Source organism: Corvus cornix, chromosome 19 (assembly GCF_000738735.6).
Source record: "Corvus cornix cornix isolate S_Up_H32 chromosome 19, ASM73873v5, whole genome shotgun sequence".
In the NCBI taxonomy this organism is placed as follows: domain Eukaryota; kingdom Metazoa; phylum Chordata; class Aves; order Passeriformes; family Corvidae; genus Corvus; species Corvus cornix.
In genome coordinates this window covers 7,998,191-8,017,711 of record NC_046348.1, presented here as the reverse complement: position 1 = coordinate 8,017,711, position 19,521 = coordinate 7,998,191, and the positions used below count along the sequence as shown (strand labels likewise).

At 48.7% G+C, this 19,521-nt stretch overlaps 1 protein-coding gene across 4 annotated transcripts in view; it reads right to left on the bottom strand.

The window, feature by feature from the left end:
* NXN (nucleoredoxin) overlaps nucleotides 1-19,521 on the bottom strand; it is a 47,909-nt gene that overhangs the window by 15,526 nt on the left and 12,862 nt on the right. The window contains exon 1 of one of the 4 annotated variants that reach the window (XM_019287616.2): nucleotides 15,918-16,342. The exons of 2 other annotated variants lie outside the window; for them this stretch is intronic. In XM_019287616.2, coding sequence (XP_019143161.1) covers nucleotides 15,918-15,920 — 3 coding nt within the window. In that variant the 5' untranslated portion in view covers nucleotides 15,921-16,342. Of the gene's footprint in view, nucleotides 1-11,029; nucleotides 11,164-15,917; nucleotides 16,343-19,521 lie in introns of those variants that run through there. One more of the 4 variants, XM_019287615.2, reaches the window with a different exon arrangement.

Sequence of the window (19,521 nt, the reverse complement as noted above, 5' to 3'; positions counted from 1 at the left end):
GTGTAAACCATCAGGCCCCACTGGACCCAAACTGCAGGCACTTGTCTTGGTTTCCCAGACATCCACGGCACGGGCAATCTGCAATCCAGACACTCTGTCCCCATGAAATCAGGAGTTGCCACTTCTAACTCATCAGTGAGAATGCCTCAAGCAAGCACCAAGCCACGTGTGTGTCAAAAGGGTCAAAAAGCATCAAAAGAGGTCAACATGACACCTGTTGCTGCTGGGGGAGCATGTCCATCACTGAGCTCTGAGACCTGAACCTAAAGAACATCATGTCACACTCAGTCACACGTTGGGTGAACGAGAAAAAGCCATTCAAACGGGAAGGTTTTACCTTGCACCTGTGCAAAAGCTCCCAGGCACAACCCATCGGCCCAGGTAACACCAAACCAAGTTTCAGAGCTTCGTACAGGCTGAGCAGCACTTCCTATTTTTAACAGATTTGCTGCCTGGATTATCACTGAAACCCATCACACAACACCAGTGGACAAACACAACAATTGCATATAAAGCAACTGGAACTGGGTTGCCATTTGAAGCCTATTATAAAAGCCTTGAATTGGAAGTTAGTGGTCTCGATGCACTAACCATATTAATTCCATCCAGGAATGTGCTGTTTAAAGTGGGAGCAGTTTGGTTTGATGACTCCCCTGTGTGCAAGGAAAGCTGATGGGGAATGAGAAATGCACGCGCTGCAGGAGGAGTGCCAGGATCTACCACAATTCCCACCACCCTGGCCCTCATCAGCCAGATTCCAGCCTTTCCAGAGCCTGTCAGACATTTGGGAAGGAAGCCTGATGGCTGCTTTTACTGCAGGTCTGACCTGAAAGAGCAGAACCTTGGTAGGAAATGGGCTGGTTCATTTTAGCCAAGCTAAAGACAGCTCCCGATGGGATTCCCACGCTGTGCCACTATTTTGCACCTAAACTACAGCTTCCAGCCAGAACATCTGATCTCCACCTAAAACCACTGGGATGACCCAACCTGCCTTGTGGCAAACTATTGCACTAGTTAGCTTTTCTCAGGGTAAAATGCCAGGGATTTGCACATGTGAAGGTTTTGCAAAGGGGACAAGCTCAGCTTACACCCACTGCTTGTGGTCCATGCAGAACGGGAAATCCAGGAGAAAAAAGGCATCCCTGGAATGGGTACCTGCACAACCACACACCTCACAAAGAATTCTGTGTCAGGCTGGGTGTGGGATGCAGAAAGCAAATTACAACTTGCTGTGAGACCACGGGCTGATGGGATGATAGCTCAGGCAGCAAGGCAGAGTGCTGCCTCAGCAATTCTGAAAAGCTGTTTTTCCTGCCGTGAAGAGGATGACATATAAATAACATATTCCACACACTCTAAGGATTTGATCATCCATTTAAAGAGGGGATCTCTGCTCCGCTTCCCAACAGCTGTTGCAAATCTGTGGGATCAAGCCAAAGCTAACACAGATGTGGAAATAATCTATGGACTATTCAGCCTGAAAGCAGCTGATCCTCTCGCAGCGCCCTTTGCTCCTGGTTCAGGCCTGCTACAGTCACTGCTCACCCCAGGACACCCACTGGAGAAGGACTGAGGAAATACAGCCCCTCACAAGACTCTGTGCAGGCTGAGCAGCCTTACAGAGACTTCCCTGGCTCCTGTGCAGGTGGTTTAGTACAGCCATCCAGTGGAAAAAACAGAGTCACCGGATTCCTCCAGTAACTTTATCCCTGCACGAAAGCATCACCACGCTGTCCTAGAAACCACAAGCCCTGGGTTCCCTCCATGACTCCATCCACAGCCAGCTGTGAGAGGCTTTCAGAGATCACTCATGATCTGAGGAGGGCTGAGGCGATCCCCAGATGTCGGCCATGCAGCAGCACAAGGCTGCTCTCCCCACCAGTACTGGCTCCGTTATTCCCCTCATCCTGGTGACTGGGAATTCCTGGCTGAGAGGCTGGGGAGACATTTGCAGACAGCCACAGTAATTTTTCCAGATAAAGGTGTCAGACGAGAGGTCTCCCCAGCAGCCCACGGCTGTTTCTGCACAGGGCTGGCACCCGGCCGGGGCGGATGAAATCCCCTCCTGCTCCGCTCATTCTGGTGGGGAAGGGATCCCCCTCTTCCAACAGCTGCCGGCTGCTATTTTTGGTTGTGCTGATTGATTTATCAGTCCTGGTCGTATTCACTCGCTCACATAAATCCTGAGTTGCAGCGGTGAATGCTGGCAGAGATAAAGCACAACTGCCTGCAGTGCACAGAGCCCTGGCTGCTGGGAAAGTGGTCCTCCCACCCTCCTTGGGGGCTGCATTTCTCTGCTGTTGTGTGAAACTGGACCATAAAAGCTCTCACGCTTCCCTCTTCCATAGCATATGGAGCTGACTCTGCCCAGAGATGCAGAGGGCAGAGGCTCTACTCATCTTGCAACCCACACTTTCACCCTGACCAGCGACAGACAAAGCCAGTTTAAACACTCAAAGGCAGCAATAAAATGAACATATTCCTGCTGTGGATGGCTGCTGCTTTTTACTAAAACAAATGTCAAGCCCCTTTTCTAAAAATTTCCTCTTCAAGACAATACCCCCAAGGGCCTGGAGAATTCTGGTGAGGCATTGGAAAGATCCCACCTTCCAACAGCCGCATGATCGACCGTGGGAGAGCACAGAGGGGTTTCCTTTACAGCAGGGGCTCAGCTCTTGCTGGTCTCTCGTTCAAGAGCCATGGGCTGAAACATGAAGTCTGTCTGAGGAACACATGAGCAGCACTTAGGTGGAAAAGCGCCCTTGGTCCAGGGCTGCAGGGACCAGCAGAGCCCAATGCCCAGCTCTGCCTCCAGCTCTGCCACACAGAGCAGCTCCAGGCTGATGAGATATCCATGGCCATCCCCAGTGCTCCAGCGCTGCGGGAACCCCTCTGTCCTCGCTCACTGACAGTGTTAAACTGCAGCTTTTACATCGTGCCTTAAAGGGTTTACAAGCACCAGGGGCCACCCAGGCTCTGCAGACAACAGGCTGCTCCCTCTCCCTGTCAATTTGAATCTAGTTCACGCCTGTCCCTACGATTCAAGCTCAGCTTGGGCAAAGGCTCCTCTTCCAGCCCTCCCTCATCGCTCCTTTTCCTTCGTGCTTCTGGGAACCCCCTCAGCAGAAGGGGACCACGGTGAGGGAACGACACACAGCCAAGTAGTGGGGGAAGAGCAGATGGTGCACGCCAAGGTCTGACCCCATGACATCGAGGAGATGGAGCGAGGCTTGGGATAAATTAATGTCCATTGTGCTGCCGCTTCTCTCTGAAAGTAAATCAAAATCTAATTACAAAATACAATGGTGAGAGAGATGTGTGCTCCGGGAACGTTAATGAGCTGAGGAGGGAGGATTTGGAATTGTAATAAACAAGATTGATGTGAACAGCTGAGACAGACAGCACAGGGCACTGGGGCTGCTGGTCCATACGGATCCCATCGCTCCCCTCTGTGCGCACACTGCCTGCAATGGCTGAAAGCCCAGTTAAAACCAACCTTAGCAGCAGTTTCCTCTGGCCTTCTGCCCAGCAGCACCTGCTGTGGACATTCCAGCAATACAATTCGGTGCGAGCAAAAACCAAAAAATCAACCCAAAAGTTCTGCTTGTCACTTCCATCCTCTCCTTGCTGCGGCTCCACGGTGGGAGACTGGCACAACACGGTCCAGCTTGTGGCTGCCCACACCAGCCCACAGCTGCTGGGGGGACAGGGGAGACCCTGGCAGGAGCCAGCTTGTGACCCCAGGCTTTTGTTCCTGACCAGGGAGCACAGCAGCAGAGGGTTTGGAGGTGAAGCGGAAGGAAATCCTCTCTGCGGGTTTCTGGCACAGCGGCAGCCAGCCAAGGGCTGCTCTTTGTTCCCATGAGGAGCTCCACAGCCAAAGGCCCGGGATGAGGGACCTGGGCCAGCCCAACCTCATGTCCTGGCGTTTCCTCCCATCTCCTTCCTCTCGCCACCCCAGCGCTGGATGCTGTTCTTTGCAGTTTCCCGGGCTGTGCCATCCAAGGGACTGTGAGCTGAGCGTTTTATTTGAGGGCAAGGCAGCTCATGGCTGGCTCCCCTCCCCCTGACACACATGCAGGCTGACAGGCTGGATCCTCCGCAGCCCACATCTGATAGGAAAACATTTAATTTGAGCAGAGCTGAAGAGCAGTTAACATGATCTATGGCGAGCAAAGCCCCAGGGCCCGCAGCAGACACGGGAGCTGCCCTGGTTGTTTTACATGTGCAGGTTTCAAAGAGGTGCTGGGGTGGCAGCTTGATTTGATCCCAGGATCAGGAGGAAGCAGCATTTGACTAAACATACAGATAACAACCCAGGCAGGAAATCAAGCAGGGAGGATGCCACCAGACAGGCTGGTCCATCAACACTGTGAGCATGTCTTTTATAAACTTTCTTTTTTTCAAGTGTTTCTCAAATTGTATTCAATAGCCCAAAGATGATGCAGAATTTAAGGATGCAGCATTGCACCCACGACTAGGAAATATACCTCCATGTATTTCGAATAAATGGGTTTTTTTCCTCCATGTGCACACCTTGCTTTACTTCTTAAAAGGGGGCTTGCACATGAGCAAGGTATTTCATAAACTTTTTCTTTCTGCAAACACACAAAAAGCAGTGAAGGCAGCGGGAGTTCAAGTGTATGTGGGAAAAATTTCAGACACATGTAGAAGTGTATCATCCACGGCCCCTATAAATTACGCCCCCAAATGACTAATGCTGAGTAAGAAATAGCTGTGTAAACACGAAGGCAGTAAGAAAAAATAACAATTTCTCTCTCTCTATGGGGAAGGGCTATTTTTCCATCTGTTTATAGGAAAGGCGAGGGGTGGGGTGGGAGTCTGGGATGTTGAATTGGAGTTCAGGGCCTCCCTTGGTCCCATGTCTCATCCGTCACTGCAAGTGGGACAGCTGCCAGAACACGGGTTTCCTACCCACTGCCTTTGCCTTTGCTGCTACTGTTCACTTGAGTGCTGGCAGTAATCTCAAGGTCAAACACCTTGCAATCCTGGATCACTAAGAAACAAACACTTCTGAAAAGCCTTGAGTTTAGACAGAGTTCCCACCAAACACAAAAGCCTTTTAAATCAGCAGGGAAATTGGGATTTGGTTTTTTTTTTGTTTTGTTTTGTTTAATGCACACAATGAGGTATTAGTGGGGTTTCTGTTTTGTTTTCAGTGGTTAATCTGAGAGGGAACCTTACACAATCAGACCAACAAAATCCTGGAAAACAATGGAGTATTTGTTAGCACTGTAACACACCCCGGGGAGTGAGGGCTCCAGGATGCCGCAGCCAGGAGCCTCCTGAGCAGCGACAAGCCAGCACCAGGACATCCCCCAGGCCAGCTACACAAAAGATTCCTGTAAAACTATCAAGACATCTCAGATACCCTCTTGTGCCCACTGCTGCTCAGGTACCCACACTGGGTGGATGGGAAATTTGCTTTTCCACAGCACCTTTTGAAATGCAATAGCTCATCCATCACATCACTGTGATGCTTCCTTACAAAAACCTCCACTCAACACAGCTCTTGCATCACTGCAAACATTCAGACAGTTTAAAGGCAGCCACTTTTCTCCAGCTGATCTCAGGAGAGGTTTCACTGGTTGGTCTGGCCCTCCCTACAGCTGCAACCATCTCAGCATCTCAGAGCCGACAGCGTCGAATCTCACCTGGCAGCACTCCTGGTTTGTAACCCAAGGAGGATTTTCATGCAAAGGTTACACAGCTGCAGAGCTACAAAGGCCACAACCACAGCCCCGACTGCGGGGGCAGCTCTGGGCTTTGCATGCAACAGGCTCCGCTCACAGCTCGGGAGGGCGGCACAGCTCAAGGGATTCACTCTGTAACCACAGATCAAAATATGCCAGGAACTAACCAGAGCCAGGTGCTCTCAAGCTCCAGCTGGAAAGAACAATCCCTGCCAGTGACAGCTCCGAGTTATCCTGCTCCTCCTCGGCTCTTGGGGTGGAAGGGATCCCACAGCCTGTGCTGACCCCGAGTAGCTACAGAGCTCATGGGGACTTCTCCTTTGGAGTCCCAAGCCCATCCTGAGGAAACATCACACCACCAAAACTGCTCTGGGCTAAACCACTGATGATGATGATGATGTGTTTTCAGGGCCTCTGTGCCCTCCTATCACACTTCACCAGCACAGCTGAGCCCCAGAGCTGTGCTGGCCTGAGCCAGCACTGGGTGCCCTGCGGGGAAGAGCATCCAAGTGACGTGTGACACAGGCAGGACAGATGTAACACAGGCTGCTGGAAAATGCTCTCCTGCTGAGCACTTCTCCTCTCCCTCCTGCTCCCCAAACTGACACTCAGCCCCTCAGCAGAGAGGCTGGAAATGTAAACCTGCCCCAGCCAATGATCTCTAAATGGGAAAATGCCACTGAGAGTCACACGTTTGCAATTAATCACCTGCACACACTAAAACCAGGGCAGAATAAAGCTGCCCAGAGCTCAGACACATCAGCACCTCAATTGCAGCACAAATCACCATGTGGGAAGTTGGAGAAGCCATTTCTTCACCCACCCCTTTGCAGAGCAGCTTTTCCATCACATTGTGCTCCAGCAAAACTGGGGAACAGGGAAGGGAGGGGCAGGCAAAGGAGCAGAGTTGTGGTGTGGGCTGGGCACAGAGGAAGGGGAGGGACAACCAGTATGGGGCCAGCAGACAGGGCTGAGGGGTTTATGACACACACACATGGTGGGCCAGGTGCAGGGCAAGTGAGGGAACCCGATCTGTCCCCGAAACCCAGCACCGAGCCACAAGAGGCCTCCAGCTCCAGAGCCATCGACCGGGGAGGAATGGGACAGCAGCCTGCAACTCCCTCTTCTTCATTTTAAGGTGTCATGCAACAGCCAAACCAATTAGGAAGATGAGCAGAGACAGTGAAAAATCAGTAGCAAGGTCAAAAGCTCCACTTTTGTAGAGTTTTCCAAAGGGGCAAGAGCCTGTAGTCAGCACACAGATGAAGGCAGGACACTGGTGTGAGAGAGTTGGCCACTGTGTCCCTCCTGCCACCCCGAGCATGGCACAGACAGTCATGGAGAAACAAGGAGCTGCTGCCAGGAGCTGATGAAACGTGAATCCCACGGGGGTGTTCAAAATGTCAGATAAGATGCAGCATATTAATTCCCTCTGCTGACAGCCAGCCCCAGCTGGAGGGGGAGGCTCGGAGACCGCAGGATTCAGAGAGCCAAGGATACCCAGCACCAGTTCTGCCACTGAGTCTCTGAGTCAAGAGCAAAGCAGGAGGTGACACAGAGGGCTGAGTGGCAGGAGCGATACCTCATGTTTTTGGTGAGAATAAGGGAGATTCTCTTCAAAGAAAAAGCAAATTGTGTGTTCTTTTACAACATGCCGAAAACTTCTGTGCGCTGGCAGCAACCCTCCTCAGATGGGGCTGTATTTCAGCTGTTACTATATTCAGTTTGTAAAATGCTCTGGGATGATAAAAATCACTCCAGAAACAGTTACTAAAACTGTTTCCAGGAAATAGATCCATGGAGTTGAAGAAAGCCTGGTGTTTTTACAAGAGCTTCAACTAGAGAGAGACCAAAGTTAAGCAGGAAGTTTTGCTTCCTTGTCTTTTCGGCAATAAAAGGGAGCTGCACTGGGGTTTATTTGATTCTGCAACACACAAAACCACCATCAGTTGTTTCCTCAGAGGGGAGCCTGACTTGAGATGGAAAGAAAACACCCCTCAAATCACCTGGAGTTGAAGGTTTCTGCCTTAGTCAAGCTCTGGATTTGTCTGCTTGCATTCTTGTTTTATCCTGTTGCTTTCCATGATTATTGAATTGTCCAGAAGATGATCCCAGGGTAACTAAATCCATGCTGCAGGAACAGAGATTTTATCCAGGAAAAGCACTGTGGGAGCACGGTCTATCTTCCCATCCCCATTCCAGCCTCAGTGCTAGGAAGCAACGTGTTTGGAGTTGGATGAGCCACAGGAAACGCAAGCAAATCATCCACTTGTGTCCAAGTGACTTTTTCCAAGGATCTGCCATGAGTTTCAGACTCAGTCACCCCTTTCCCACCCCTGGGTCAGAACTGATTGAATGCAGCCATCCAGTCAAACTCCAACACACTCATCTCGTTTGGCAACCCTGCGGTTCTGCTGAGAGCTCCAAGCTTTTCCCCTCCTCTCCCTCTCCCTCCTCTTGTTCAATTATCTTGCTTCATCTTTATTCCGTTTCCAGGAACACTTAGCAACAGGCTCTTGCAATCAGCCACCGGCAGGCAGGATCTGAGGAGACTGCAGTTGCGATGACCTTTTGCTACACTCATGCAAATTTTAAAGAAAGTATGTGAACAATTTGCCTTTTAAGTATCCTCTGCTTACATTTACCGGGAGTTAATTCTCCTTCTCTGCTTAGAGGCATCAGAAACACCAGATTTTCTGATTTTACACTAATGAGAACAAAACCTGTGGCTTAATTCCAGCTTACTTTGTGGGATTTTTTTTCTGTATCTCACGCTGTGAGCAGAACCTGAATGGACAAAAATTAACATGTGACACCTCCCCTGGCCAAGAGCTCAGGTCTGCTTGGACACTATGTGTCAGAGCAAAAGCCAAGTGTGGAGCTCAGGGTCCATCCCAGCAGCCAGCCAAACTCATCCTGAGATGGACAAGATGCTGTTGCTCTTCTTGGTGAGCAGCTTTCACTGATCACCATCAGAGACTTTCATCCCAGGACAGCCCCAGGGTATGCCAGGAGCCAAACATTGCCTCAGCCTCCCAAGGAACATGAAGCATTTGTGATCTCCGTAATTAAAGCTCATCAGCCAAGGCAGCAGATAAGGGCTGGGACAGGGTTAAGGACTCTCATTCCCGTGGGACTCCTGGAGCGCTCCTGCCAAATCCAGGGACTTTGGCAAGTGACATCCTCCAAAACAACACACCGACCACCACAGGGTTCTGGGAGGGCAACACTGATGCTGGATAGATGGAAATGGGTAAATAACAAGCCTGGGTTTGGAAAACCACAGCAACAAACTCACAGCAGCCGTTTTTACAGCCACCCCAATGGGTGCTGGCAGAGGAGAACAGGCAGCAGCCTTGATTTTCATCAGATTTAAATCAAATCCCCAAAGCTTTCCCAGCACTTTCCCTGTCACTCAGTAATTTTCCCACATACACAAACAAGTTTGGAGACAACCCAAAGTGCACACCAGGACAGCCAGTGCAGCTTGCAGGGCACAGGGGCATTGCTGCATTTAAGTACTTTCTCCTTGAAACAAATACTCTGTGTTTGGAATAAAAAACCCTGTATTTCTTGCAGTGGCTCGAAGGGAGGGAATGGGTGAATACGCAGGTACCAAGGCACCAAGGCAGGCAGCTCACCTCCTGCTTTCTGAGTGGTGTTCATAACCAGGGAAAGAATTTGCAGGGCCCTGATCCGGGAAACAAACAAAACAAAACCCCTCACAGATCTGTAAGACTTCAGATGAGCTTAAAAAGTATAATCTACTTTTTTTTTTCCCCTTTCAAAAATGAAAAGTCTAAATAAGCACGTCATTGATCCGATTGCTGAGAACAGCATCTGGAACATCAATCTCTGCCTGAGACTGCAGAAGCTGCAGGAGAGCTCAAAGCAGCCAAGGCTGCCCTCGAACCAGATGCCGCTCACTCTTACAGAAACGCCTCTGGATTGGTGTGAAAATGATTAAACAAAATTGCTCCCTCTTTTTTCAACTTTAGAACTCAAATCTGTTTTCTCTTAGAGGGCAGATGCTCATTACATATCCCACAGCACATCAAAGGGCAGGAAAAGAAGGAAGGCAGCCACCCTGCCATGCACCAGTGCCCTGTGTCCTGCGTGACCACCACCCACCACCTCCCCTCCCCAAAACCCCTTGGCTTGGGATACAGAGCACAGAGGGTAAAAATGCCTCTTCAAGCTTTGGTCCCCACTTAGTGACAGCATGAAAGATGCCAATCAGGGGCTGTTCCAGCAGCAGCAAACAGCAGCCATATGTTTTGTAGGGAATTCTCTTGGGGCTTCAGAACAGCTCCAGCTACTGCACCACCTTGGGGAGCCCCAAAGCTGAGTATTTCTCCAACATTCTTTCCCCATCAGTACTTGAACACTCACAAAGTGGTCCCTTGAACACAAGGGACCACCAATCCAATCTGATGCTGACCAGAGAGGGAGGAGAGGGAGGATTTGCCAAGGGAAGGCTGCTCCAGGGCAGGGACAGGAGCTGCTGTGAGGCAGAGCAGAGCCAGCCCCATTCCTGCTCTGTCCCAGCACGGCAGCTTCACATCTCCCATGGGAAGTGAGCCCTAATTATGCTGTGCCCAGGTGCCAAACAGCAACACCTTCCCCCCTAAATCAAACAGCGCTTTTTTCTCTCATGATCAGTGCAAGATATTGGGGCTCCAACACACTCATTTCCCCTATCAAAGGGTCTCACATTTTCAACCCCACAGGCAACTTGGTGATGAACTGACTCCAGTTACAAAACCAGAATTCATTAAATACCTAAAACATGATGATACTGTGGTACAGTCCCCACCACAAGCAGAGTGCCTTTGCTCCCACAGATGATGCACCTCTCCTGTGCCCTCCCAAATCAGGATGAACGTTAGTCAGAGTTTCCTAGAATCCTCTCCCTGAACATTTGAATCTGGGATGTAGACGAGATATATTCCTGTTCCATGAAAACTTACCCAAAGAATGGCAAATAAGACCCTGAAATCCCAGGAATACCATGCTGCCTCTTATCCAAAGCCTTCTTCATTCTTTCTTTACTCAAACTCAATGGGATGATGCTCAGATCTGTAACTCTTGGGGTTTTTGGAACTTTATCAGCTACAGCAAACACCCAGCAGCTCAGGCAGGCTCAGCAGGATGTGACCTCAGGGACGACAAACCCTGTGCATTTAATGCCATACCTGATTCAAACCCCTGTGCTCAGAGGTGAAAGGCAAGTGACTGATGGGAGGCCTCATTCCCAGAGCCCTTCCCATTCATTTTAGTTCAAAGACCTCAGAAAACTCAAGGCAATCACTCACCAGCTGGATATTTAAGGAGGAGCGTGGGGAAGTGCGCCTGGGAAGCAGGAAGCACAAAGTCAGCTTCATCCAAGATCCAAGAGAGAGAAGTCACAGCCAGGCTCTTACTTAACAGCTTCTTCCAGGCAACCCACTGCCTCATCCATCTTAATCTTTGACCGCTGAGAGATGAAAACAATTTATCCTCATTCCATGCTCTTACTGAGAGGTTACAAGAAATAAAACTAAACCAAAGATCAATGTTATACCCCTTCTCAGACAAACTCTGCCTGACCTGGACTTTCATCTAGAGGAGTGTTTTGGCTCAAGCTTTGCAGAGGAAAGCCGTGTGAGCAAGCCAGTTAAAAACCTGGTGCTTTCATGTTTTTACAGCCAGCTAAGCAGCACTCTACAAAGCCTTTTATTCCAAGTCTCTCCTGACAAGCCAGCATCGATAAATTACATAATCTCCCAGGAATTATGATGCACGGGAGAAAAAAAACCCCTCCAATTCTAGGTAGGAACTAAGGGCTCAGAAACTGAGGACTGAAGAAGTCTGTACAAAAATCATCCCAAGATTAGGAGGCAACTTTTTTGTACTAAAAGAAGACAGCAAAACTGGATGCAGACACACTCCCTCCCCATGGCGACCAAGAACTCACCAGGCCCACAGCTGAAGATAGAGATACCTCAGAGGTCTCTCTTCTCCCAAATGTCCCTATTTCCAGAAAAACCAATCTGAAACAAGCCCCTGTGTTTGACAAGCAGTGCAAGTGGCTACAAGCATGAGAAGAGATGAGCTTCCCAGTCTGAGAGGTGCAACTGAGCAATGAATGATAGAACAGAATCATGGAATATCCTGAGCTGGAAGGGACCCACTAGGCTCATCAAAGCTGCTGTCAATGGGGTGCATCCAAGTACAGCCTGAGTTCCCAGGTTGCACCAGGCTTCACACACTGATCATGTACTGAGCTGTGTTGGTTTTACATGCTGTGTGTGCAAGAGCCAGGGAAAATCCATCTTCAATGTCATAACAAACCCTAAGGTAAACACAAAGGCAAGGCCACGCATATTACTCAATTAAACAGGCACATAAAGGAGAAGGCAGCCCTGGCCATCCGTTTGTTCCTGATTTTTGCTGTTGCTCACACATTTTTGCTGTGAGCACACACAAAAATGGGCCATGTTAAGCCCTGCACGAAGCAGATGCTCCCTTCTCCAAGAACAAACCTGCTGCTCCTAATAAAAACCAAAAGCAAAGTTTTGCAAAAGAAACCTGCATTTCACAGTCTTTGCACTGCTCTACTCCACCACGGAGTGAGGAAGGAACACACCTTGGCCCCCTTGCAAACACAATACCCCAGGGGCTGCCTGGGGCTGGGCAGCTGGGATAAACACCCAAGCCCAGGAAATTCCCAAACCCTGAGAAACTAAACCAGAGCCAGCTGGTCTGTAGGGCTGCAACCCTAAAGAAAAACTTTGTCTTCAAGTTATGAAGTTTATGGCATTTGCCCTGCACCTTATAAACTACACAGGTGGTTTTGTAGGTGGTGGGCAAAGAAAGGGGTGTCTGAGGGTCCAGGTGCCCAGTCAGACCAGGAAGCAGCCAAAGAAGAGGTCCACCTGCACAGAACCTTTTACAGTAGCTCTAACACAGCTGGATTGGGTCTTCTGTGCTCTTTCCACAAGGGTTGAGCAGCTCCTCCCTCCACTGGGCAGAGCTAGAGCCTGACAGATGAAATTCTGGGCACAGAATAGGCGGCACTTTGGATTACTGACAACCTCAAAAGGACGAGAAAAGCCCTTCTCGGGTAAGTTCTTGCTGCTCAGTTTGCTGAAGGGCATCAGGACAGCCTGAGCCAGCAGCTTTGCTGAACATTTCCAGACTCCATCTGGCAGCCTGGCATCCAGCCTGCTCCTTCTGTGCCAACAGGGACACCCGGATACGCAGGACCCGCGCTGGTTACGGCAGTTCCGGAGCAGAGGGGAAAGGATGAGCAACTTCTACAAGAAAGATGCTCCTACAGATTGTAACAAATGAATGATTTCCAAATCTGTGCTTGCTTAGGAAAGGAGAGATTTAAAGCTCCAAACCCAGCCCGTTCGTAAAAATAAATAAATAAATAAATAAATAAATAAATAAGCACGAGTCCCAGATTCTGTTCTGAATCCCGGGGAGTCAGCAGGTGACAGATCATTAAAGCCAGAACAAGGTTGTTTCAGATCTGCAGCTGAAATATCCCCCCCTTCATCCCCCCCAGCAGATCTACAGGAGGGCCACAGGGAAGATTTAGCACATGCAGCTTTGGGTTGTTGTGGTTACCTTTTAGCCCATTCAAAAGAGTATTACAATGTATTCCCCAAGGGAGTCCATAAATAGCAAAGGATTCTGCTCTAATCCCCTATCTACTCCTTTCTGGATAATATGGCATTTGGACAAGCACTGCCAAAACACAGATTTATGGCAAAGCTGAGAGTTTGCATGGCCAACACATGCTCTAAAAACTCAGGATTCCAAGAAGTAAATAAAGACTCTCCTAGGATATAGACAGCTCTTCAGTTATGGAAGCTTCATGCTGATACAAACCTGTTTGCAGAATTTCTGCTTCCCTCTCCCATCCCAGGCAAAAGAAGTTTATTCTGCCTCTCTCCAACACTAAAATCAACTGTTCTCACTGGGTGTTCTTGCTGATACCACCACTACACAGTCTTCTGCTCACTTCCCACTTCATTACTAATACTTTATAAGATCTATCAGCTATTACCTATCCAACAAGCTTCAAACTTCTTTTCTGACAGTGACCAACATCAAAGGGAAAAGAACTAAGAAAACTGCCGACTAAAGGAACTATAAAAAGTACAGCTGATGAGTGCTACAGTTTTACTGCTGCACTGGAGACACCAGGGAGCTGTGTGTTCTTAGAAGTTCCTCAGAGAATGGTGTATTGAAAAAGAAAAAAAAAAAAGCAACTTTGCAGACAACTCAGTGCTACTGAAACTAGATTTTGTAATGGAAATGCTGAAAAGCACCTGAACAACAGCGCCAGTGTAACACACACACACGTGGCTGTGAGGGGCTGACCACAGCAGAACCGACAGAGGCAGAAAATTTAGCACCAAGTGCAAGCAAAGACATTCTGGCCACTGAAAAGTCAAGCAAGTGAAGACACATCCACACTCCCAGAGGCACCAGGCAGGATTGTTTCCTACCCCACACTCCCCAGGTGTGATTTTAAATTACTCACTGCTGGGGCTGTCACACACCTCCCTTGGGTGCCTCCACCACAGCCCCATACAAAGGCACGGATCCTGCCTGCTGCAGGGGATGAACAGCCAGGCACAGCAGCAGCAGGCTCAGGGAGGTGCATGCCAGGATACAAAAAAAAAGAAGAAAAACGCAGTCATTTTTGACAAAAGGGAAGTGCTGCATCCCTGCCGAATCTCTGTGGTTGCCTACACACCCTTTGGATCCTGGCTACTTGCAAGCAAAACATAAAACCAAGGATATTTGCTTAAAACCCACAGGCGGACACTGTGATTCTATTGAAGAGAAAAATACAACTGGCATTCATTCTAAAAACTTCCCACCACTGGGACTGGGATTCAAAACCAGCACTGGGCAGCAAGGCCAAAACACACGGAGAGCAGACGCCTGCAAAAGATTCCAAGGGAAATTAGTTATGTGCGTTTTAACAAAAATAAAACTAAATCCAATGTTTACAAAAGGAAAAAAAGGCAGCTTCCCTAGGAGACAAAGCTGCAAACACCCTTTGCAGATAAGTCAAGACCTGTCTGAGGCTTCCATGGATTCCTCTGCCAGTGAGGTTTCCTCGGATTCCTGTGCCAGTGTGTGCAGTGAGGGGAAAGGCAAAGGCAAATGCTGAGCAGGCAGCAGCTGCCTCCTCCCGTCCTCAGAGCTGGCAGGGAAGGGGCTGCCCTGCCCTCCTTCCCAATCCAGAGCCACGGCAGCTCCAGGGCTGAGTGCTGGCTCTGCCGGGGCAGTGGAAAGGGAACTCTCCATCCGTCCTCTTCCATCAGCCTCAGGGAGCTGTGGCCAGGGGAGGATGAGCTCCTGGGCTTTCACTGCTCTGCTTCTCCCGTCTCATCTCTCTCCAGGAAAAGACATGGTAGGCTAAGGCTGGACAAGTAAGTGGATTTACAGAAAGCCCCAGCTTCCCTTCTTGTGTGCTCAAGTCAGCCTAACTCCGTAAACTCTTTTTTCCTTCAGTAATTTTTCTGCAGCTGAGTCACACACAGCTTCTGCCAGGAATTTTTATAATTACTGAATTAGAGCAAGGTTTTGCCTGTGCACGCCTGACAACATCTGCTGATAGAAGCGAGCTCTGCTCAAACCCTTGCACAGCCCTGGAGGAGCAGGGCTGAGCGCTGCCCTTCCTCCCGACAGCACCTCTCATGGGGCTCTTCCTGCTGCTCCTCCTGCAGAGAGCTTTGCAGCTCCTAATCCGCGTTTTGGGAGGAAGGAGATAAGCTGGAACAAAGTCCAAAGGGTACTGAAGCAGGGGGAGGAATGCTGGCTGCCTCTTGGCTCTCCAACCCTCTTGCTGGAGCATCCCTGTGGCAGCATCCACAGTTATGTGCCTCTCCATCAGCTGCATAGCTGCAAAGCCATCGTGCGTCACATCTTCCTTGGAGACAGACAACGGTATAGAGTTCCATAAAACCACAGAAAAAAATAACTCCCTCGACCTCCTTCTTCAATGGACACAAGGAGTTATTCTGCAAGCGAGGCTCCAACACACAACACCGGTCCAGCCTAAAAATCAAACGCAACCCACATTCAGATAAGCCAAAAGCAGACATCTGGCATTAGCAGCCTAAACTACACACTTCCTGGATGATTCAAAAACCTCCCACTTTATGCTACACGTCAGAAATGCAAAGGAATTACCATCTTCAGGACTGAGCTGTTCAGCCTCCTCCTTGTTACTGTTTGCTGGAGAGCGATGCCTGTACCCTCCCAGTATTTCTCCCATACTGCACCAGAAGAGCAAGCGAGGATGTGCTGGAAATATGCTGTTTCTGTAGCATTAATCTGGTCCACTTGCAGGGGTCTTTACAGCATGGCCACATATCAGGTGTGCACACAGTCCTGACGCAGTTAGAACTGAGAAGAGATGCTCAACAACAGAGGAATTACTCAGCTCTGGGTTTCTCCTGGTTGTGCATGCACAGCACTCAGCTCTCTTCACTTCACACTTTTCATGTGCTGCTCCAAGGCAAAAATGAAGGCGTCTTGCCACTGCAGACTGGGATTCTTCTCAAAGGATTCTGAATTTATTTTCATAAAATCCTAGAGAACTACGTTCACAACACCTCCGGTTTATAGCCAAAGAAAAGAGTTACAGAGAAGCTCTGGGCATCCAGTTCCAGAATCAGCCTCCAGCTCCCTTTTAAAAAAATAAATAGCACGGAGCGGCATTTTAAATGTTTGACGTACAACTTCCCATGAGATCATCTGCAGCAGGAGCACTCAGCACTTCTGCAACTCAACCCTCACCCTGGGGACCTGGGAAATCAAGTCCCTCGTTGTGCATGAAAAGCAATTTACCCAGCACCATCCCGAGCCCTGCGGCAGCAGCAGAGCAGGCATTCCTGTCTCTTCAACCAACACTTTACCCTCGCTTTTTCCATGACTTGCCTCACTCCTCTGCCTCCAAATCCAGCACCATGAAGGGCTGAAGTCCTACACATGGAGCCCCATCCTTCACTGGGCTGCCTCAGCTGCCCTCCAGGAGCAGCAAGGGCAGAGGTGCCATGGAAAAAACCCATATGTAATCCTGTAATTAGAAACAGCATCGTAACATATACAGGGGGACAAATTAAGGTTGCAGAGGAATACTGTAAATTGGATGCACATTTCTTGTTCCATTTTACTGCTTTTTTTTTTTTTGCCCTCTCCCTTATTGGGCTTTGGCTGCGCTTCAGATTAAGCTCCTAATAAGGGCTGGAGTTGGATGAGATTTTTTCAGCCCATCAGATTGCAGCCTTCCAAGCCATTGAAATGAGATTCAAGCTGAACTTGAATTTTCAATAGTTTGGCCTAAAGGCAAGGGTGTTAACAACAGACCTGCCAACACCTTCTCCATGCGAAATGTCTGAAAACGTCTACGCATCAAATGCTGCTCAGGCTCTGCTAGACAAAAGCCACAAAGCCAACATCTCAAATCCACTGCGGACTTGCTTGGCCGGTTCTCCTGCCAGTGAAGCTCGTACATTTTCTCTGAAAATCCACTGAACCTCAATATTCTCTCTAGGAAAAGGGGTTTTCCCCCCAACAACCCAGCTGTTGTAGTTTCATTACGATAAGGCAAGGTGGGGATTAAGGCGAGATCAGGTAAATCAGGTGGACATATATAGGAAACAGACACACACCAGTTCACCCAACACTGTCTACTTAAATGATACATCCCCAAAATTAAAGATACCCCAAAGACATGCATGGGCTTTAATCAAGACCTCTACCAGTACTCTGAACAGATTTTTAAATGCTGAAGTCTATTTTCTTCAGGACATGAATGCTTCAGCTTCCATGCCACCAAAATAATTTCCAGTTCACATTTCCAGTATGGTGGGACTGAAGAACATCCATGGCTACTTCAGCCAGTGCTGCAGGGAGCAGGGCAGTGAAGGGAAGGTGCTCCTCTCCTTTGATGAGAAACAATATGAGAAAAGGAATGATGGTTTCTTGAACTGCATCCAAGGGAAAGTAACCCTGCTGGAGTGCCTGGCAGGGCATCAACAGCAATGCAAATTTCAGCTTTCAAAGAAATCATACTCAAGAAGGGGGTGGGAATATCGTGTAGGAGCTGAGGTGACACTAATCCCATGGACTGTTTTACAAACTGCTGCTTCTCTCCAATGAAATTAAATCCTCTGCAGAAAAATCATCTGGCTCCAACATCTTTTGTTAAGTGGAGCATAAACAGAAGGAAGAAGAGCTCATAACTGAGCAGAAAATGGACTCAGATGGGCTGCTAGAGAGTGAAGGGACAGCAACCAGACCACTGGCATTTTGCTCTTTTCTTTGGAGGGTCACTGCAGGATCTCTGAACCCCAATGAGCCAACAAGGCTCTTCCAACACATCAGGAGCCCTCTGTTCACTGCGAGGGGAAGGAAAGCAGGGTGGGAACAGAGCATGGCAACTCCTGCAAAAAGGTCTGGACTTGATTATCAACTTATTTTCTTTAGTAACATTTAGCTAAGCAAGCGGGAAAGAACCCTGTGGTGTCCTTCAGTGGCTCTTACCAGGGAAGCTGGAATGAGGCTGGTCATTCACCTGAGGAGCTGAACAGGCTCAGCACGGCAGCAGGAGCTGCTCACACCAATATCCATTTCTCTGTCAGGAGCTGCTTTCACCAGCACAAACAAGAAACACTGAAAATGTGTGAGTAAATGGCACTTTGAAATCAGAAGGTGTCTGGCAGCTCTGTGTCAGCATGATGTACCCTCCAGGGCAATTACACACCGGTTCACATAGCTTGAAGCTCTGAACAAAGCAAATGCTGTGAGTAATGGTGGAGAAAAAAAGCACAAAATAGCATGAAAAGTGTTTGCCCAAGCTCATGTCAGGCAGGAGTTTTCTATCTCTGTGACACAATGTCCAATCTGCTGAGCTACAGAAGAAGTTTAACTTCTTTTTACAAGGTTCATGTTCTCAGTATGGCTCTGGCCATGAGATCACAGCACCAACACCCCACATATCACTGGTGGGCTCTGTGCATTTTCAGCTACTGCAAGGATGACTGGAAGTATTTAACAATGGAAGGAAAACACAGGCACAGTTTGTTTGCCCCTCACTTTTATGTCACTAAGCAGCTGTAGGTGGACACAGGCAAAGAAAGCACTGACTTGTGCAGGAGCTGCTCAGGGCCAGGCACTGTCTCACCAGTTGCAAAGGGTCAGAGCAAACATCCACATGGATCCTGATTCCCCAGCATGTGCTTTTGCACAAGGCAGGTTTATCCTCAGGGCAGGCCAGCAAATGTCTTGTGAGAAGTGCACACAGAGCAGCAGGGGCAAGACAAAATCTGTAACTGTGCTAATTACTGGAGTAATTACAAGTAAAATGCCAAGCTAAATACCACAAGTCTGAGAATCAGCAAAGAATCCTTTTCCTTGCTGGGAGCTGCCTCTCACAAATGATTTTCATCACCAAGAACCACCTCCATGGGCCCCGACAGACGTTTGAGCAGATGACCAAAAAATGTCAGGTATTTTTCTTTTCAATAGATTTTCATCCAGACAGGATGAAAAGACCTTTCTCTTGAGCAATTGAGTTTTCCCCAAAACAGACACGAGCTGGCATGTTCTGATCGTTTGGTATTTCAATCCCAATTAAGTAAAATAGTAATTGCTGCACCTAAGGGGTTCTCAGCTCCCTAAGAGGAAACACTTTATACATACACAGATTTTCCTAAGCTTTACCACTACATACTTAAGACATAAATTGAGGGATGACTCACAACTTCAAATTCTTCACTACTAAGCCTGG